Source organism: Sapajus apella, unplaced genomic scaffold, assembly GCF_009761245.1.
Source record: "Sapajus apella isolate SASKATOON/1434 unplaced genomic scaffold, GSC_monkey_1.0 scaffold162, whole genome shotgun sequence".
In the NCBI taxonomy this organism is placed as follows: Eukaryota; Metazoa; Chordata; class Mammalia; order Primates; family Cebidae; genus Sapajus; species Sapajus apella.
Genome location: NW_022437102.1, coordinates 1,369,774 through 1,391,950, shown reverse-complemented (window position 1 = coordinate 1,391,950; position 22,177 = coordinate 1,369,774). Strand labels below are relative to the sequence as shown.

Below are 22,177 nucleotides of genomic sequence, written 5' to 3'. Positions count from 1 at the left end.
GGAGAAGGCAGGAGGCTACAATCTGCGTACCTATTCTCCTTAAATGCCAATCTCAAGTCTACCTTGAGGGAGCAAACTGGGGCAGAGGCCAGAAAACAAACAGTATTGTGAGACTAGGAACACGTGCACTGACCCTACATGTCATTGGCTTAGGAGCATCCTATACTGGCTATTTCCTTTCATGACCACTCATGAGTTTCTCAAACTAGTATAATCTGTCTTTGACTCTGTGGATCTGGCCAAAGTCAGCTATGTCCCCTTGTCATTAAGTCTAACAGTTGTCCACTCTCACCTTGTCGGACTTATGTCTGCATTTGGCATTAATGACCACTCCTACTGGCCTTAGCTCAAGCCTATCCCATAATTCTGAAGGCATCTTTCTGCTTTTTCTGACCAGGGTGACTGTCTTGAACACCAGTCCCCCGGATGCTGGTAACCATCTGGGACCTCTTGTGGCCGCTACTCCTTGGGCAGGGGTTGAAGAATTCCCCATCTCTGCCACTCAAGTTTCCACCACTCCTGTAACAGAAGTGGCTGTGCAGACTTCTTTGTGGTGTTGCAATAAATGGCTGAGGCCAATGCTGACAAGTGAGAAACTACTGGGAATGGCAGGGCTGAAGACACTGGGACTGCTGTCAGAATGCCGGAAGAGAACAGACATGTCAGCTCTCAGAGCCCCGGGTTTCCACAGCCCTGTTCTGCGGCATCAAATGTCAGAGAGCCCACTGTTTAATCAAACCTGAGCTGTAAGAAATCCATGTGGTTCTCAAACAAGTTCCCAGGGACTACTATGGAAGTTATATTAAAAGGGGATGGGAGGAGGGAAAGAAACCTGTGCTGAAGTGTGCATCTGTTTCAGAAACAGCATCAATTTCTCGCTAGGCTTGGTGCATAGCCAATTAGAAAAACTGGTCTCCCTGCACCTCCCATCCCCACCGCCATGGGCCTTGATGTGTCTCCATTCATGCTCCCCTCCACACTGGGTCTGCATCTTCTTTGGGACTGGTTCATCCTAGACTGTTTCGCTCACTGGTGGCGGCTGCCTGTGTATGTACCTATCAGCCCCGCCAGGCTTGTGGTCTTGGGTGAGCCTCTGTTCATGGTTACATTTCCAGGTCTTACAAAGTGCCAGGCAAAGAGTAGGTGCTCAGTAAGTGTTTAGGGAATGGAGGAATCTGTTTGTAACTGCCCTATGTGGTAGACAGGATGGGACTGTGAAGAGGGCTCTCTGGAAATGACCAAGACCTGAGTTGACATGATAGCTCTGCTACTTAAATACATACCTTGGACAAACTTACCTTCTGTGCTTTAATCTCACTTGTATAATGGGAATAAAAGCACTTATTTTTGACTAGCGTGTCATAAAAAAGCGTAACATTTGCCCAGTGCCTAGCACAGCACCTGCCACAAGAGAGAGCACTTATAAACGTGTTTTTTCCTTTCTGAGTCCTTTACAGACCCATGCACTCATATTCTCATGGATGCTCATAAGAAGTGTATCTGCCACAAGAGGTCAAGAGATCAAGACTATCCTGGCCAACATGGTGAAACCCTGTCTCTACTAAAAAATACAAAAATTAGCATGGCATGGTGGTGCATGCTTGTAGCCCCAGCTACTCAGGAGGCTGAGGCAGGAGAACTGCTTGAACCCAGGAGGCAGAGGTTGCAGTGAGCCGAGACTGTGCCACTGCACTCCAGCCTGGTGCCTGGCCACAGAACAAGATTCTGTTCCAAAAAAAAAAAAAAAAAAAAAAAAAAAAAAAAAAAAGAGAAGTGGATCTGCCAGCGGGGGTCAATCAAAAGAGAAAGCAGAGGCCCAGGTCTGAGACGTGCCATCATTTTCTGATTTCAGCTTATGCCTGGCAAGGTGTGTGGGCATGAACCAGTTAGCTAGTGATGTGCTGTGAGGAGTAGCAGGGCCAATGCAGCCACAGGTGGGATCAACCAGTGAGGCGCAAGGAAGGACGTGTGTGTGCATGTGTGTGGGTGCTCATGTGACTCTGGGAGACTACGAGAAGCCCTATTGGGGCTTCTGTCTCCACTGTCCCTCACAGCCATTTAAACTGACTAGCTGCTCTAGATCCAAGATGGCCGAATAGGAACAGCTCTGGATTGCAGTTACCAGTGTCCTTTCTGGGACAAAGATAACAGAAGAAGAAACTGGCAGCAACCCAGGCAAGCAGGGTCTAGAGTGGACCTCCAGCAGTCCTACAGCAGAGGGTCATGACTGTTAGAAGGAAAACTACGAAACAGAAATAACTTCATCATTAACAAAAAGGACGTCCACTCAGAGACCCCATCTGAAAGTCACCAACTACAAAGACCACAGGTAGATAAATCCACAAAGATGGGAAGAAACCAGCGCAAAAAGGACAAAAACACCCAAACCCAGAATGCCTCTCCTCCTCTAAGGGATCACAACTCCTTACCAGCAAGGGAACAAGGCTGGATGGAGAATGAGTCCAATGAATTGACAGAAACAGGCTTCAGAAGGTGGGTAATAACAAACTTCTCTGAGCTAAAAGAACATGTTCTAACCAATGCAAAGAAACTAAGAACCTTGAAAAAAGGTTTGACAAAATGCTAACGAGAATAAACAGCTTAGAGAGGAATATAAATAAACTGATGGAGCTGGAAACACAACACAAGAACTTCGCAAATAATACACAAGTTTCAATAGCCGAATTGACCAAGCAGAAGAAAGGATATCAGAGAATGAAGATCAACTCAATGAAATAAAATGAGAAGGTAAGATTAGAGAAAAAAGGAGTAAAAATAAATGAACAAAAAGCCTCCAAGAAGGATGGGATTATGTGAAAAGACCTAATCTATGTTTGATCAGTGTACCTGAATGTGATGGAGAGAATGAATCCAAGCTGGAAAACACTCTTCAGGGTATTATCCAGGACAACTTCTCCAACCTAGCAATGCAGGCCAGTATTCAAGTCCAGTAAATGCAGAGACCACCACAAAGATATTCCTCAAGAAGAGCAACCCCAAGGTACATAATCGTCAGATTCACCAGGGTTGAAATGAAGGAAAAAATGCTAAGGGCAGTCAGAGAGAAAGGTCAGGTTACCCACAGAAGGAAGCCCATCAGACTCACAGCGGATCTCTCAGCAGAAACCCTACAAGCCAGAAGAGAGTGGGGGCCAATCTTCAACATCCTTAAAGAAAAGAACTTTCAACCTAGAATTTCATATCCAACCAAACTAAGCTCCATAAGCAAAGGAGAAGGAAAATCCTTTACGGACAAGCAATTACTCAGAGATTTCATCACCACCAGGCCTGCTTTACAAGAGCTCCTGAAAGAAGCACTAAACATAGAAAGGAACAACCAGTACCAGCCACTCCAAAAACATATCAAATGGTAAAGGGCATCGACACAATGAAGAAACCGCATCAACTAATGGGCAGAACAACCAGCTAGCATCAAAATGGTAGGATCAAATTCTCACATAACAGTATTAACCTTAAACGTAAATGGGCTACATACCCCAATCAAAAGACACGGATTGGCAGATTGGATAAAACGTCAAAACCCATCAGTGTGCTGTATCCAGGAAACCCATGTCACGTGCAAGGATACACATAGGCTCAAAATAAAGGGATGGAGGAAGATTTACCAAGCAAATGGAGAGCAAAAAAAGCAGGAGTTGCAATCCTAGTCTCTGATAAGATAGACTTTAAACCAACAAAGATCAAAAGAGACAAAGAAGGGCATTACATAATGGTAAAAGGATCAACGCAACAAGAAGAGCTAATGATTCTAAATATGTACACACCCAGTACAGGAGCACCCAGATACATAAAGTAAGTTCTTAATGACCTACAAAGAGACTCAGACTCCCACACAATAATAGTGGGAGACTTCAACGAGACAGAAAATTAACAAGGACATCCAGGACTTGAACTCAGACTTGGACCAAGCAAACCTAATAGACATTTACAACTCTCCACCCCAAATCCACAGAATATATATTCTTCTCAGCAACACATCACATCTACTCTTAAAATTGACCACATAATTGGAAGTAAATCACTCCTCAGTAAATGCAAAAGAATGGAAATCATAACAAACAGCCTCTTAGACCACAGCGTAATCAAATTAGAGCTCAGAATTCAGAAACTAACTCAGAACTGCACCACTTCATGGAAACTGAACAACTGCCTCTTGAATGCTGACTGGATAAACAATGAAGTAAGGGCAGAAATAAAGATGTTCTTCAAAACCAATGAGAATGAAGACAATGTACCAGAATCTCTGGGACACATTTAAAGCAGTGTCTAGAGGAAAATTTATAGCAATAAATGCCCACATCAGAAGCAAGGAAAGATCTAAAATCGACACCCTATCCTCAAAATTGAAAGAGCCAGAGGAGCAAGATCAAAAAAACTCAAAACCTAGCAGAAGACAGGAAATAATTAAGATCAGAGCACAACTGAAGGAGACAGAGACACAAAAAAACCCTTCAAAAAATCAATAAATCCAGGAGCTGGTTTTTTTGAAAAGACCAACAAAATAGAACACTAGCCAGATTAATAAAAAAGAAAATGGAGAAGAATCAAACAGATGCAATAAAAAAGAATAAAGGGTATACCACCACAGATTCCACAGAAATACAAACCACCATCAGAGATTACTACAAACAACTCTATGCACATAAACCAGTAAACCTGGAAGAAATGGATAAATTCCTGGATACTTACACCCTCCCAAGCCTAAACCAGGAAGAAGTCAAAACCCTGAATAGACCAATAACAAAGGCTAAAGCTGAGGCAGCAATTAATAGCCTACCAACCAAAAAAAAAAAAAAAAACCAGATGGATTCACAGCCTAATTCTACCAGACATACAAAGAGGAGCTGGTACCACTCCATCTGAAAGTATTCCAAACAATCCGAAAAGAAGGAATCCTTCCCAAATCATTGTATGAGACCAATATCACTCTGATACCAAAACCCAGCAGAGACTCAACAAGAAAAGAAAACTTCAGGCCAATATCCATGATGAACATAGATGCAAAAATCTTCAATAAAATACTGGCAAATCAATTGTAACAGCACATCAAAAAGCTTATCCACCATGATCAAGTAGGCTTCATCCCGGGGATGCAAGGCTGGTTCAACATACGCAAGTCTATAAACGTAATCCACCACATAAACAGAACCAAAGACAAAAACCACATGATTATCTCAATAGATGCAGAGAAGACCTTTGACAAATTCAACAGCCCTTCATGCTAAAAACTCTCACTAAACTAGGTATTGACAGAAGGGTACCTGAAAATAATAAAAGCTATTTATGAGAAACCCACAGCCAATATCATATCGAATGGGCAAAAACTGGAAGCATTCCCTTTGAAATCTGGCACTAGATAAGGATGCCTTCTCTCACCACTCCTATTCAATTTAGTATTGGAAGTTCTAGCCAGAGCCATCAGACAGAAAAAAGAAATAAAGGGAATTCAATTAGGAAAAGAGGAAGTCAAACTGTCTCTATTTGCAGACGACATGATTATATATTTAGAAGACCCTATCGTCTCAGTCCAAAATCTCCTGAAACTGATAAGCAACTTCAGCAAAGTCTCAGAATACAAAATCAACATGCAAAAATCACAAGCATTCCAATACACCAATACAAGACTTAAAGAGAGCCAAATCAAGAATGAACTGCCATTCACAATTGCTACAAAGAGAATAAAATAGCTAGGAATACAACTAACAAAGGATCTCTTCAAGGAGAACTACAAACCACTGCTCAATGAAATGAGAGGACACAAGCAGATGGAGAAGTGTTCCAGGCTCATGGTTAGGAAGAATCAATATCGTGAAAATGGCCACACTGCCCAAAGTAATTTATGGATTCAATGCTATCCCCATCAAACTACCAATGACCTTCGTCACAGAACTGGAAAAAACCACCTTAAAGTTCATATAGAACCAAAAAAGAGCCCGCATAGCCAAGTCAATTCTAAGCAAAAAGAACAAAGCTGGAATCATCGTGCTACCTGACCTCAAACTATATGACAAGGCTACAGTAGTCAAAACAGCATGGTACTGGTACCAAAACAGAGATATAGACCAATGGAACAGAACAGAGGCCTTGGAGGCAGCACCACACATCTACAACCATCTGATCTTTGACAAACCTCACAAAAACAAGCTATGGAGAAAGGACTCCCTGTTTAATAAATGGTTTTGGGAAAACTGGCTAGCCACGTGCAGAAAGTAGAAACTGGATCCCTTCTTGACACTTTACACTAAAATTAACTCCACATGCATTAAAGACTTAAACATAAGACCTAACACCATAAAAACCCTAGAAGAAAACCTAGGCAAAACCATTCAGGACATAGGCATAGGCAAGGACTTCATGACTAAAACACCAAAAGCAATGGCAACAAAAGCGAAAATTGACAAACGGGACCTAGTTAAACTCCAGAGCTTCTGGACAGCAAAAGAAACAATCATCAGAGTGAACTGGCAACCAATAGAATGGGGAAAAGTTTTTGCAATCTATCCATCTGACCCAGGACTTATATCCAGAATCTACAAAGAATTAAAACAGATTTACAAGAAAAAAAAAATCAAAAGTAGGCGAAGGATATGAACACTTTTCAGAAGAAAACATATATGAGGCCAACAAACATGAAAAAATTATCATCATCACTGGTCATTAGAGAAATGCAAATCAATACTACATTGAGATACCATCTCACGCCAGTCACAATGGTGATCACTCAAGAATCTTGAGACAACAGATGCTGGAGAGGATGTGGAGAAATAGGAACACTTTTACACTATTGGTGGAAGTGTAAATTAGTTCAACAATTGTGGAAGAAAGTGTGGCAATTCCTCAAGGACCTAGAAACAGAAATTCCATATGACCCAGCAATCCCATTACTGCGTATATATCCAAAGGATTATAAAACGTTCTATTATAAAGACACATACACACGTGTGTTCACTGTAGCACTGTTTACAATAGCAAAGACCTGGAACCAACCCAAATGCCCATTGATAATAGACTGGACAGGGAAAATGTGGCACATATACATCATGGAATACGATGCAGCCATAAAAAACAATGAGTTCGTGTCCTTTGTAGGGACATGGATGAACCTGGAAACCATCATTCTCAGCAAACTGACACAAGAACAGAAAATCAAACACCACATGATCTCACTCATAGCTGGGTGTTGAACAATGAGAACACATGGACACAGGGAGGGAAGCATCACACACTGGGGTCTGTTTGGGGGGATGAGGGGAGGGACAGTGGGTGGTAGCAAATTGGGGAGGGATAGCATGGGGAGTAATGCCAGATATAGTGGATGGAGGCAGCAAACCACATTGCCATATATGTACCTATGCAGCAATCCTGCAAGTTCTTCACATGTACCCGAGAACCTAATGTGCAATTAAAAAAAAAAATATATATATATATGAAATAAATAAGCTGACTAGCTTTAATAGTGCTAGCTATAAGCACAGCTTTTGACTAGTACAATGAGAAATCACGTGAATGACACCTGAGGATTTAACAACCTACCCCAGTGTGACAACCCATGGGCAGAGGGGAAGGAAGGAGACATCTGTGCCGCTCACTCTGGAGGCAGACCTCAGCACAGCCCTGTCCTCCTCTCTTCTCATTCCTATGCATAAAGGCCGGGAAATAGAACTTTGCTCGATTCTACCCCAGTTGTCGAGGAAATGAGCTCTTGGCAGACTGGCTTCCAGGAGCTATGTGGGGACAACAGCAAGGACTTGCAAATGAGGGCAACAGGGCTGCCCACAGAGTGCCACTGCAGAATATACACATAATAAATGAGGCCAGACATGGGCATGTCAGCTGAGAGCCAGAAGGGCTCTCGGGCACGAGCAAGACCAGGTGGCTCCTTAATGGATGACAGTAACATTTCCAGAGCAAGAACCTGTCAGTCCGAGAGGGGCAGGTGAGAAAGAGAAGCTAAGGAGCTTTTGGGGCAAATTTTACAAATAAAAAGAAATAATGATTGCCACAGTTGACTGAGCACTTGACCGTGTGTGATGCTTTATGCTAGACTCTATCTTCTTTATCTCACATAACACTCAGCATTCTCATTTAATTACCCCATTGGCCTGATGTTTACTGTTAGTAATAATAGCTAAACATTGTAGAGCACTTGCCATGTGCTGGCATAAAGTTAACCTCTGGCAGGGGACTACAAGGGCCTGGCACTAAGGAGGGCAGCTGTGCGGCAGGCTGTCCAGATTCAGATCCCACCTGCCACCTGCATGGAGACTCTCCAGCTCCTACTCTTAAGCATACGACATCTTTGTGCCGCAGTTTCCTCCTCTGTGAGCTGGGGACTGTATTAGTACCTATGCTGTGTGATTTTGTAGGAACTACATGGATTACCTGGTGCAAAGATTGAAATAGTTCCCTAGTGCATGGAATACACTTGGCAAATACAAGGCATGATGGTGGTCATGGCCATCATGAAGAAGATGGGCCTATCGGGCAACTGGATCAATAAACAGGCTAAGCACAGAGCACCTATGGATAAGCCTAAGGTGAGCCAGTTATCCTTTTTTTTTTTTTTTCTTTTTGAGATGGAGTTTCACTCTTGTTGCCTAGGCTGGAGTGCAATGGTGAGATCTCGGCTCATGGCAGCTTCTGCCTCCTGGGCTCAAGCTGTTCTCCTGCCTCTGCCTCCCAAGTAGCTGGGATCACAGGCATGTGCCGCATGCCCGACTCAATTCGTAGTTTTAGTAGAGATGGGGTTTCTCCATGTTGGGCAGGCTGGTCTTGAACTCCCAACCTCAGGTGATCTGCCTACCTGGGCCTCCCAATGTGCTGAGATTACAGGCGTGAAACACTGCGCCCAGCCTGCCACTTATCCTTTTAGTACTGCTGTGCCTTTAGGCGTGTTACTTAGCCTGAACATGTTCATTTTTAAGGGGAACTGTGATGAGGTTAAATGGTAAAATCCCTTTTTTTTTTTTGAAATGGAGATTTACAGATTTTGTTGGGGCTGCAATGCAAGGGCACGATCTCAGCTCATGGGAACTCCTGCCTCCTGGGTTCAAGTGATTCTCCTGCCTCAGCCTCCTGAGTAGCTGGGATTACACGCATGCACCACATGCCCAACTAATTCTGTAGTTTTAGTTGAGATAGGGTTTAGGTAAAACGGCTCGTAACAGTGCTTGGTGCATAGTAAGTGCCCAATAAATGTTAAATGTTATAGCAGAGATAAAACAATGAATGAGCCCAAGGAAATGCCACCAGGTATTGTCTCTGGGCAGGCAGCCAGTCAGCTTTGCCTGGGGCCACCTCCACCTGGCTTTGCTCACATTTCTGCACTCATTCGACAGTTATTTCTAGAACAGCCATGATGTGCCAGGGAAAATGTGATGGGGTAGGTGGTGAGATGTCAACCTGGGGAGAAAAGAATCGAACAGAAATCTGGCATCTCTGCAGTGTCAGAATTCAATCTCCACTCAGTGTGCCACACTTGTCCTCAAGAAGGGTTTGTCCCCAGGAAGGCAAAGACAGCGAGGACAGTAGAGATACGTTATGCTTTAGGCACTGATTGAAGATGAGGATTCTGCAGGGTCAGTGAAAGGGGTTGGAAGCCTGTACCAGTCTCATGAATGTGCAAAGTCTCGGCGGACTGAAGCTGGTCTAGGTCTTTCTTGGACATGCCACGATGTCTCAGGACTTTCTCTCTCCTCATCTAGAGGTCTTCAGTGTGCGGCCACATCCGGTCATTTGCATGTTAGTTTCAACTACTGTATCTCTCATCCTCGTATCTGTGTGAATCCCAATGCTAGCAATGGCACACACAGCTGCAACGACCAGCAGGGTGTAAACCTCTCAGGGCCAGAACTTTGCCTCCCCTGTTCACTGTTACAGCCTCAGATCCTGAAACAGTGCCTGGCCATGCAGACTCATGGAATAAAGAATGTTGCGGGCATTGCTGGATGCTTTCCAAATACTATTAGCTCTAATCTTCCCAGTTCCTTAAGAACTGGGCAAGAGAAAGACACAGTATGATTCCCATTTCAAAGATAAAGCAGTTAGAGATGTTAAGTGTCTTTCCCAAGGTAAAGTAAACGCTGAATAAAGAGTACTCAGCATCAGCCAGTCACGGTGGCTCACGTCTGTAATCCCAGGGCTGTGGGAAGCTGAGGCAGGAGGATTGCTTGAGCCCAGGAGTTTGAGGCTGCAGTGAGTTATGACTGCACCACTGCACTCCAGCCTGAATGACAGAGTAAGACCCTGTGTCTAAAAGGAAGTAAAGGAAAGAAAGAAGAGAGAAAAGAAAAGAGAGAGAAGGAAGGAAGGGAGGGAGGGGAAGGAAGGAAATAAGGAAGGAAAAGAAAAAGGAAAGATGGGAAGAAAGAAAAAAGGAAAGAGAGAGAGGCTGGGCACGGCGGCTCATGCCTGTAATCCCAGCACTTTGGGAGGCCTAGGATGGTGGATCACTTGAGCCCAGGAGTTCGAGACCAGCCTGGGCAACACAGCAAAGCCCTGTCTCTACAAAAGGCAAAAAAATAAAAATAAAAGTAGCCGGATGTGGTGGCGCTTGTCTATAATCCCAGCTACTAGGAAGACTGAAGTGGGAAAACTGTTTGAGCCTGGAGAGTTTGAGGCTGCAATGAGCCGTGGTCGTACTGTTTCACTCAACCTGAGCAACACAGTAAGAGAGAGAGAGAAAGGAAGAAGCATGGAAAGAAAGGAAGGGAAAGAAAGGAGGGGAGGGGAGGGGAAAAAAGGGAAGAGAAGGGGAGGGAGGGTCGCAGGTCCGAATGACCCCCAGGGGCAGCATCACATACAATGTAGCATACTGCCCAACACATAGCAGATGCTCATTATATAGTTTTTGAAAGAATGAATATGAATACATAGTTTCTCATTTTCAGAAGGAAAAAACTGAGAGGCCACATGAAGCTACCCGGGCCGCACAGTGGCAGAGTGTGCAATGGCACGGGATGGGTTGGGCCAGGGGCCTAGCCCGGAAGTCCAATACTGAATAGGCCAAGGGGCAGAAATGTAACTCCTGCTGGGCACCTGCCATGGCCCCAAAGGAGGCTATGATTAGCTCCTGTATTAACTGAGGAAGTGAAAGAATGCGGAGATGAAGCAAGCAGCCCCAAGTCACACAATTGATTAGTGCTGTGGAACCCGGCTTCAAAGGCAGGCCTGCGCAACTTCTGGCCATGCCCCGCCGACTTTCACTTGACACTCCTGAGATCAAGAGTGAAGGCTGGACATCCAGGAGATCTTTCTTTAGAAAAAGTAGGTGAAGGGGCTGGAAGGAGATTTTAGTGAAACTCTGCAGCTCTGTCCATGCATACAGCTGATTCTATTATTTTCCAATCGATCTGTTTGTTTTGGCTGTAATATAAGCTGGTTGCTAAGCAACTACTCAAAAGAGCTAAGATGCTGAACTTTTTTGGTAACCGAGCAGAACCCCAAAAAGGGTGATATAAATAAGCGTTTGGGGGTGCAAGCCGAGGGCTGCCAGTCAGCCTGCTCTGGTACTCTGGCGTGTGGGAGTAACCTGGTCCCTTTGACAGAGTGAACAGGGTCATGGAGGGAATGCCACCTTCCTCCCCATCTAACGCTCACATTTAACCTCTCTGGGGCTTCGGTTTGGTCACCTGTAATGATACTCACCTTAAAGAGCAGTGTGAAGAACAGAGGTAATGACAGTGCAGCTGGCAAGTTTCTGGCACACGGTAAGGGCTCAATAACTTTTTTTTTTTGAGACAGTCTTGCTCTGTCGCCAGGCTAGAGTGCAATGGAGTGATCTCAGCTCACTGCAACCTCTGCCTTCCTTTCAAGCGATTCTCCTGTCTCAGCCTCCCAAGTAGCTAGGATTACAGGCATGTGCCACCACACCCAGCTAATTTTTGTATTTTTAGTAGAGACGGGGTTTCACCATGTTGGCCAGGATGGTCTCAATCTCTTGACCTCGTGATCCACCCACCTCGGCCTCCCAAAGTGCTGGGATTACAGGCTTGAGCCACTGAGCCCGGCCAGAGCTCAATAACTTATAGCTCTCATCATTTTTAATAATTAAACAATTTGTATTTTTAAGACAGGGCATCGCTCTGCTGTTCAGGATGGAGTGCAGTGGCACAATCATGGTTCACTCCAACTTCAACTGCCTGGGCTCAGGCAATCCTCCCGCCTCAGCCTCCTGAGTAGCTGAAACCACAGTGCATTCCGCAATGCCCAGCAAGTTTGAACCTTTGTAGCGATGAGGTCTCACTATGTTGCTCAGGCTGGTCTCAAATTCTTGGGCTCAAGCAATTCTCCTGCCTCAGCCTCCCCAAATGCTGGGTTACATGTGTAAGCCACTGCACCTGGCCATTATTAATACCCTGACAAAGCTTGGGCACAGCATTTTGTGGGAGATCAGTGCTGAGGAAGTTCGCTTCTAGAAGGGCCTGGGGGCTTTGTTGGAGTCCCAGCTGCCATAGCAAACAGGACCCTTAACCTCATCTCACACAAGTGATGCTACGCGGTGCACAAGGGGCATCCCCTGACAATGCGTGGGTCAGCAACAAATCCAGCTACTCCCCAGAAAAAATGTCCCTGAAGTCAAGGGCAAGTTGATATGATGACTGCATATGAAAAGAACAGTGCATGCTTTTTTGGGGCTTCCGAGAGAATCACATTCCTCATTGCTTCTGATAAACACTCTGGTGTCTAGGAATTGTCTAGGTCAGAGGTTACACTCTGGTGGTTTGGGGTGGGGGTACGATGGGTCAAGGCAGCAGCCCGAAGATGTATTTGGTCAGCCTCAACAGCATTTGAAACAATTTTTTTGCTCTAAATCATCATCTAAAACAATTTTTAAAAATTAGTTGTCAACATCAAAAAAAAAAAGTTTTATATGAAAATCCAGATTCCCAACTCCTTGAAAGACAGGAATACCTAGTAACCTTCCCTGCCTCCCTAAAGCTGTACTGCTCCAACTGCATGGAGAGACGCCTCGCTCCGAGACCAGGGCTCTGATCTCCACTGAACTGTACTCAGCGTTCTTGGGAAAAGTCTGGGAAGATGGTAATAAAGTTTTAAAAACAATTTTCAGTATTTCAAAACCCGAGGGGAACAACATACCTTCTTGTGACAAGGTGGCAAGGCCAACTACCACCTCAAGTGATTCTGCATTAAGCCAATGCTAAGCAGCTGGCCACACTAGTTACACACATCAAGGAGGGTCTGGATTAGTAGTGAATGATGTCTTTGATCAATAAAACATAGGAAGACAGAAAAAAAAAAAAAAACAAAAAACCCAGCCTGTTCATACCTGTTGTTTTTTAAAACATGATGCCCATGAGGTAAAATAATTCAACAGTCTCCTTGAACAGGGAGAGTACAGACCAGAGACTCATATGGGGCCAAGTCACTTTCAACTGGCAGGAGTGAAGAGAGGGTCCCACAGGGGTGGACGATGGGCAGGGGTCCAATGCTGAAGCCTCTCCTCTTGGTCTAGGGTACTCACTCCCATCATCTATCGTCCCCTTGGGTGCCTGGCATCCCGCAAGCTGCCCAAGTTCCAGAATCTACAGGGATCAGCGGCTGCAAGCCCTGTCTGGCCACATGGGGGCACCCTGGCTCCACACACTGGATTCTGAGATCCAGCAGGCGCTGGCACAGGCGCTGGGGCCAGAGGGAGCGCTCCATTTCTGCAGCCAGGTGGGTCAGGGGTTGAGGCTCATGGTGCTGGGAACTACAGCACCTCGCATCCCTGATTCAGGGTCACGCTGCTGTGAGGGTTGCTCACCTACTGATTTTAACAGAGTCTGGTAGGGACTCCTCCAGCCCCGGGGGAGGGATTAACACTATGAAACCTGGAGATGCCTCTGGAAGGACATGAACTCAGAAGCTGGAGAGAGAACACAAGCTGCCTGACCTTGCTCCAGAGAACGCAGGGCAGCGGAGGGTGTGCATACTAAACCTACGCTCTGGCTTCCCTACAAAAGGTTTAAAGACACCTGGAAGGTTTTTTGTTTTTTTTTTTTTTTTTTTTTTTTAGAGAGAAAGAGGCAGAGACAGACAAAGAAAGATACCAAGAGACAGAGTCAGCTGGAGGGAGGGACGGAGAAAGGACAAGAGAAGAAGAGAGAAAGAAGTCAGACCCTGCCTGGTTTGGGACAAACAGAAGCCCCAGAGCTCCCAATAATGTGAAGCAGCATGAGCAGCACAGCTGAGGCTACAGATGATGGTTCACACCCTGGTGTGAGCTCTCTGGACTTGAGCTGTTATTTTGCTTCTCTGAGCCCCACTCTTCCTCCCTGTAGAATGCAGGTAGCCATGCCGGCCTCTGGATTCGATGCACAGAACCCATGGGATGATATATGCAAACCACCTCTCATGATACCTGGATCTAGACAGACTTGGTGTAAACATAACTCATGCTGACCAATGACAGTAAATAAAGGATTTTTAAAAAATATAATTGGATCATAATACCGTGTGACTTTAGTTTTCTCATGCGTAAAATGGGACCTTTGGGCCATGTGACTTCTGTAGCTCTGATCAGTCCAAATTGTGTACTATTCTATAATAAATGCACTCTTCACACAGCCGTCTAAGCTTTACATTAGCCAAGTGCTTTCTCCAGCTTCTGATACCCTGTCCCACGATGTGGGCGTGCTGGAAAGGGACACTGGAGATTCACAGAAGCAGTCATGATGGTGCTTAGGCACCTGGCTCTGCAGTCACACTGGCTGCTTCAACCCCAGCTTCCCTTTACTAGGTGAGTAACCCTGGGCCAGCGGCTTCTGGTCTCGTTCCCACAGTTCTCCATTTGGAAAAGGAAGGTGGTAATACTAGCCATGGCAGGGACTCTGGGCGAGGAAATGAGATCCTACCAGTCAAGCCCTCAGAACAGTGCTGGGCACGCGGCAAGCACTTCCATAAGGGCTAGGCATTATCATCACTTAGATTTGTTTAAAAGACTGGGCAATAATCTTTCTTGGGTTATAGGAAGGTTGTCTGATCCAAAACCGGAAGAAGGAGGGCATGTTTTCATAGACGCTACAGAAAAAGCAAGACTGGCAGACAACAAGAGATGTTCCCTGGACCAAGCTCTGCCGTCAGCATTTCCTTCTGCAAACTCAGGTTCCAGTCTGTTCACTGAGAACTCTATTGCTGGGTGGCCGTGGGCAGGTCCCTTCCCCTTCTCTGTGTCTCTACTGCCCCATCTAGAAAAGAAAACTGTTGGACTAGATGATGCCCCTAAGGGCCTTCTGGTCCTGGCACTGCACGGCCCTATGTGCCTTCTGGCCTGATGACCAGGCCCCTGCCGGTCCTTACCTGAGGTACTCATAGAGCCCGTACATGGGCAGGAAGTCAATGTCGGACAGGAACATGTAGGGAGTGCTGATGTGCTTCATGGCCACGTTGCGCAGCAGGTTGACGGGGTAGAACTGGCCCTCCTTGTACACGATGTGGTAGCCCACGTTGTGGCGGCTCATAAGCACCTCGGAGCCCTGTGCGTAGCGGAGGAACTGCTGGGCTTCGGCATCTGACAGGTAGAGGGCCAGGCTGATGGGCCCCTCCCAGTGCTTGCAGATGGCCTCCAGCATCTGGAGCCTGGAAGAGACAGGGAGGGTGAGCCGCGGGACCTGGACCGTCCATGTCTCATCAGCCCGGCCTGCTGTGGGGCTCTGCCTCCAGTGACACTCATCAACTAACTGTGGATCAAATCCCTGCTTTCAACATGACTCACTCAGTTCCTTTACCTGTAAAACAGGCATCAAAACATTTACCTTGCTGGTTGTGGTCGTTCCCTGCTTCCAACTGAACATGTGATACAAAGTCATAACACACTGTAAGCCTCAGACTCCTCGTTTCAAAGTCGGGTGGTGCGTATATTAAATGATCTGAAGATCCCCTTCCAGCCCTGAAAGTCTTACACTTCTCTCTCCGCAAAGGTATGTAACAGCTCTGCTGATCTCCTAAGGCAGTGGCCAGCCAGAGAGGACTTAGACAAACGGAGGTCACTGAGTTACAAGGAACAGTCAAATAGCAAACACAAATAGGCAGCAACAACTATAATTACAGCTGTGTTGCAGTGTGCCGGGAGCTGTCCAGAATTCTCTCCATAACCCTGAGCACCAGCTGTCATTCTCCCCATTTTTCTGATGGAGGAATGGAGGCACCAGATGTTCAGTCAGCTTTGCCTCTTGCACTTATAGGGCAGACATGTGTAGACAGTACCCTGATGAGACAGACCTTGGCGTCAGTGAGAAGGATAACAGTAAAAAAGGGAACAGAAAAACATGTGAATGCTGGAAACAAAGGTCTTCCTGGGGTGATGCTGTCTTCTTCACTCGTACTCACAGCCCATCCTGCCCCAGGGCTCCAGCCAACTTTGCAAGGCTACGTCAGAGAAGCTAAGCCAGGGAGAGGGGGAAAAACAGAGCCCAGTGAAAAAAGAAAAAAGAAAAAACAAGGGGCTTGCAACAGAGAGGGTTCTGTGAAAACGTTTGAAGATAAATCTATAAAGATATTTCTTTCAAAGGCATTAGAAGTGCCTGGTACATAAAATCTATGGCTAAGAAACAGCAAAAGCCTACTTGAATTGTTTTTTCTTACCCAGCAAGAGGTACATAATCAGCAGTCTCCTGATCAGAATGCCCACTTTATTCGGACGATTACCAGGAAATCGATTCCAGGCATTTCCATGCTTCTAAACTAAAGCAAATGGGCACAACTATCTTTTCAATGGCCTTTTTGATGACTTCCGGAGTTTCCTCTCAGTAATTCTGTGAATTGGTACTGCCCAGATTTGTTTCCTCTTTCAATATGGAGGACTGAGATATTCACCCGTGCAAAATGCTCTCCATTTCTCATCCATTACAAAGCCTGCTAACCACATTGACTAGAGCCGTTTCTTAAAAAGGCACTGCATTCTTCACGAAGCCTAATTGCACTGAACTTTGTGTTAGCCTTCTGCTGTAGGGGCCTGCCCTCTCCTGGGCTCTGAGGATCTGGAATTTTGAATTAAACCTCCTGCACCTGTTTCACCTTCCCCAAAAGTGGGGGACTCTGCACTTCAAGAGAGCCATTTGTACAAATCCTCTGAGAACTGGAGAGCAAAAGAATAATTTCTAGCATGTAGACATGGGCGCTGCTGAAAGAAGTGGGCGGGAGGAGGGAGGTTTGGCTGGCCACGAAGAGAAGACCACTTCCTGGGATTCTCCCACTGGCTTGGTTTTTGCCTCTGTTGTCTCAGTTGTCCTAGCAAGGAACCCCTCCCCTGCCCCATGACCTGCCATGGTCCCTCTCGTAAGCTCAGCCAAGAGTTTAGAGTAAGAACAGAGAGGCCGGGTGTGGTGGCTCATGCCTGTAATCCTAGCACTTCGCAATGACAAGGCAGGTGGATCATTTGAGTCAGGAGTTCAAGACCAGCCTGACCAACATGGTGAAACTGTCTCTACTAAAAATACAAAACAAATAGCCAGGCATGGTAGCACATGCCTGTAGTCCCAGCTACTTGGGAGGCTGAGGCAGGAGATAGACTGAGGCAGAATTCCTTGAACCTGGGAGACGGAGGTTGCAGTGAGCCAAGATTATGCCATTGCACTCCAGCCTGGCTGACAGAGCAAGACTGTGTCTCAAAAGAAACATAAACAACAAACAAACAAAAAAACGGAGAAAAAATACTCAAGGTTCTCAAAAGCGCTGTGCATGTAGAGACGATGCAGCCAAGTGTTCTGTCGAACCTCCACAAGCGAGATGGAATGGTGACACGACCCACTGCCGTTTCTACCCCGGCCCCAATCTTTACTCCCTTAGAACCAACCTTTCTGCCAGGACCTGAACAACTGTGACAAACAGGTTTATAACAACGATGGTGATATTTAGAAAGTGATCATGGTCTCATCCATCTCCCCCTTTACCTGCTACTTGCCAGGTCTTTGCCACACTGTGGCTATCACGTTTCATCCTCACAGTAACTATAAAATTGAGATTCTCATTACCATTTTACAGCCAAGGAAGCTTGAGGGGGTGAAATAACTTCTTTCAAGTCATGCAGTTACACAGTGAAGGACACAGATTCGCATTCAGGTCTACTTAACACCAAGGCCCGGACCCAGATCATTATTTAATATGGATTGGGGCTAGGCTGAGAACCAAGTTGCCAAATACCTTTGCTTCACTGCCTGTTTCCCCAAATAAGAGCGTGTTCTTCTCCCAGTGCCAATGCCTCCCCACTCCTGCCCCTCTTCAGTTCCTCCTGTTATCTGTCCCAAAGCTCCACAATCCCCTTGTCCCTTCTCATGCTTCTCTCCCCTCATCTGTTCCCTAAGGGTGTTCCTGTGTAGTTCTTGCTGATGCCAAGCTCTATGCCTAGGCTTTCTTTAGCTGGACAAGTCCATGGAAGAGCTGATCCTAAACCCAGAAGGCCTCTGTGTCCCACACTGGTTCCCACTTCCCATGGAGACCACCATTGCTTCATCTAGGGAGGGGTGGGCAAAGGCTCAGAAATTTCTGGCAGACCTAAAAACAGGCAGGGGCTACTCCAGAGAATCCCATTTAGGCTGGAAGCCTCAAGCAGTCTGTGTACTCATAGAGGAGCAGGTGAGGAGATGGCCAAGTCAGAAACCCAGAAGACCAGGGCTGGAAGGAATTCTAGAGCATCAGAAAACCAAGCAGCCCAGGCAGTGACCACTCAGCTGGGTAACGCACACCCACCCAGGCGGCCCATTCTCATCTGGTGCACTGCCCGTGAGGCAGGCTGCGTAGCCTATCGCAGGCATGCAACTGTAGGTTTTGGGGTCAGACAGGCCTGGATTTGTCCTCTGAACTGTGTCAGTATTCCTGGGCAAGTGACAGTTCTTGAGATTCAATGTCCACATATGTATTTTGGGGATAATAATGCCTTTGTTAGAAAACAAAATAGCTACAAATCGTCCCTCTCTGTCTATCCATAACCTCTAGAAAGAATCTCCCACTTGAATTCTGGCCACATGACTTGCTTTAGTCCACGGTATGTTAGCAAACATGGTATGAGCCGAGGTGAGATAACGGGCTCGTGCCTACTGCCACGTGAACCAGCCTACGCCACCTTGCCCTGGTGTTCCAATTGTGCCTGATAGGCAGACAACCCCCCAAAAAGCTACCTAGCTTATGGCAGACACACAAATGAGCCCAGCAGTCTCCCCACACTGCCAATCCAAAGATTTGCAAACTCATTACAGTGCTTGTAGTAAGCTGCTAAGACTCCGCGCGCTTTGTGAAGCAGTAACATCTGGCTGAATTTGGGGATTAAATGAGATAATGATACAAAGTGTCTGGTGCAAAGCCGGATATACAGCAGGTACTCAGTACATGATAGCTGCAATTTTCTACTTAGGTTCAATTTTTCCGCTCAAGCATGTGTTCACCTAACATTTGTTATTTCCAATGCGTCAGGAATACTATACAGACAAGGGGCCTGGGGGCCTGCATTTCAGGAGCTTTAATTCTAGCGGGGAAAAAAAAGACAATCAAGAAACCAGGGGTTTGACTAGGGAGGTGATTAGGTCATGAGACTGGAACTCTCATGAATGAGATTCGTGGCCCCCCCCTTTTTTTTTGAGACAGAGTCTCACTCTGTTGCCCAGACTAGAGTACAGTGGTGCAATCTCAGCTCACTTCAACCACCACCTTCCAGGTTCAAGCGATTTTCCTGTCTCAGCCTCCTGAGTAGGTGGGGTTACAGGCATGTCCCACCATGCCTAGCTAACTTTTGTATTTTTAGTAGAGACGGGGTTTCACCATGTTGGCTAGGCTGGTCTTGAACTCCTGACCTCAGGTGATCCATCTGCCTTGGCCTCCCAAAGTGCTGGGATTACAGGCATGAGCCACCACACCCAGCCTCTGTGCCTTCTTAAGAGGCCCAGGGAGCTAGCTGGCTCTGTCCACCATGTGAGGACATGGTAACGAGGTACTAGTTGTGAGCCAGGAAGTGCATCCTCACCAGACACCAAATCTACCAAAGCCTTGATCTTGGACTTCCAGCCTCCAGCACTGTGATCAATTTCCATCGTTTATGTATCAAATGATTATGGCATTTTGATACAGCAGATAATGAGAAGTATGTGAAAGTCTCAGGAGGAAGCTTTTCAAGAAGAGGGGATAGCCCTTGGGGTAAAAATGAGCTCAGCATGTTCAAGCAGGAAGAAACAGGCTAAGTGTGGGTACAGCACAGGAGGGTGAGGGGCAGAGGTGAGATGAAGGTGTCAGGGGGGTGTGCAGTTGCCAGGTTGATGGGTCTGGGAGACCACGGCAGGCAGGTAGATACTGTTCCACATGTAATAAGAAGTCATCAGAGGGTTTTAATGATGTGACCTGACTTACATTTTTTTTTTTTTTTTTTTTGAGACGGAGTTTCGCTCTTGTTACCCAGGCTGGAGTGCAATGGCGCGATCTCGGCTCACCGCAACCTCCGCCCCCTGGGTTGTCAATTCTCCTGCCTCAGCCTCCTGAGTAGCTGGGATTACAGGCACGCGCCACCATGCCCAGCTAATTTTTTGTATTTTTAGTAGAGACGGGGTTTCATCATGTTGACCAGGATGGCCTTGATCTCTTGACCTTGTGATCCACCCGCCTCGGCCTCCCAAAGTGCTGGGATTACAGGCTTAAGCCACTGCGCCTGGCCCTGACTTACATTTTTAAAACATCACTCTAGCTGTTACATGGAGAAAAAATTAACTTTCATTCTCTGAACGGTGAGTGCTTTCAAACGTCAGCTTGTTTAAGATTGCCTGGGAGGCCCATTAAAACCCTGATTTCCAGGCCCCACCCTAGAGATTCTGTTCAGGAGGTCTGGGGCGGGGCCTGAGAAGCTCCCATGCAATGCTGTGTTGCTGGTCCCTGGAGCAGGCTTCAAGCAATGCTGTTGTAAGGAGTGGGGCCCTGTGAGCCCACCCCATGCTCTCTCCGTTACTCACAGAGGGCAGAGAAGAGACCCATCATCCCCACGAGGCCCTGTAACTGTAGTCAGCACTTAACGTTTTTGTCAAAGGCACACCAAAGAACCAGGCTCCCTGGCCAGGTGTCAGAAGATGGGTGCCCCCTCGTGATCCACTCCCTCTGTCCCTTTGGCCATTGCTGTCTTCTACTGGGATGGGAGGGGAGGGGTCTGAGCAGCGGAAGGAGAAGCGGATCTCCTGACTCCACAGCCACGCTGCAATGTTCATTCTTTCTGAACGGAATTCCAGAGGGAGCTGGGCACGGGAGCGCAAAGGCCGGCTCTCCTAATTCGTTGTGGCATTCACGTAGGGCCTACTTCTGACTCAAAGGTTTACAAACACATCTGAAATGTTTCTTAAATTAAAAATCAATCCAAGAGGCACCAGTCAGCATGCTGCATCATAATCGGATGGGCTGACGAAGTGGAAGTGGCTGCAGGAATTTCGGCCATTCTTCATCAGCTTGCAGTGCCACTGTGTAATTTTTAATTGCGGCCTGCTAAGCACCTCTCATTAGGGCTTGGAATACCCTGGGTTCACAAAGACATTGTCCTGATGGTGATAGATGTCACAATACAGGAGTGGGTATTGCGTGTCTGCTACGCTTGGGCTGTCCGTGCTTTGAAAACACGACTGCTATGGTCGGTGTTTGCTGCAGACGTGAGTGGGGCCCAGAGTTTCTTTTAAATGGATTTTGTCTGCAGCCCAGGCCAGAAGGATGGATCCCAGTGGCAAGAGAAGGAGGGACTCGGTTTTGCCTGTATTCTCTTCTTGTTAACAAATGTATACAGAAGGATGGGTTTGGGCTGTTAATAACTAGAAACATGTTTGCTCTACTTGGTTGCAAATTCCAGAGAGCAAATTCTATAGCCAGCACAGAGGTGAGAAACGTTAAGGAAAGGGAAATAAATATTTGCTCACATCAACTACTTACTAGGCACTTTATGTGTTAGTCTGTAGAACCCGGACAATCAGCAGTGAGTTCGACAACATTATCCCCATCTCATAGATGAGTCCAGTGAGGCTCACACAGCTAGGAAGTGGCACACGTGTACTCTGAATCCAGGTCTTGCTCTTCTCCTTTTCTACGGCATCGCTTCACCTCTCCTAAACAACTATCTGTGCACACGCTCTCGTGAGGATGTGCACACCTAGCCAGTATTTACTGGATGTCAAATATGTGCTCAGGGCTTTTACAGAGGATCTCT

At 46.4% G+C, this 22,177-nt stretch overlaps 1 protein-coding gene across 3 annotated transcripts in view; it reads right to left on the bottom strand.

Annotated features, from left to right (window-relative positions):
* LARGE1 (LARGE xylosyl- and glucuronyltransferase 1) overlaps window positions 1–22,177 on the bottom strand; it is a 559,679-nt gene that overhangs the window by 32,763 nt on the left and 504,739 nt on the right. For all 3 annotated transcript variants that reach the window (XM_032266924.1, XM_032266925.1, XM_032266923.1), the window contains one exon: window positions 15,322–15,600. In XM_032266924.1, coding sequence (XP_032122815.1) covers window positions 15,322–15,600 — 279 coding nt within the window. The remainder of the gene's footprint in view (window positions 1–15,321; window positions 15,601–22,177) is intronic.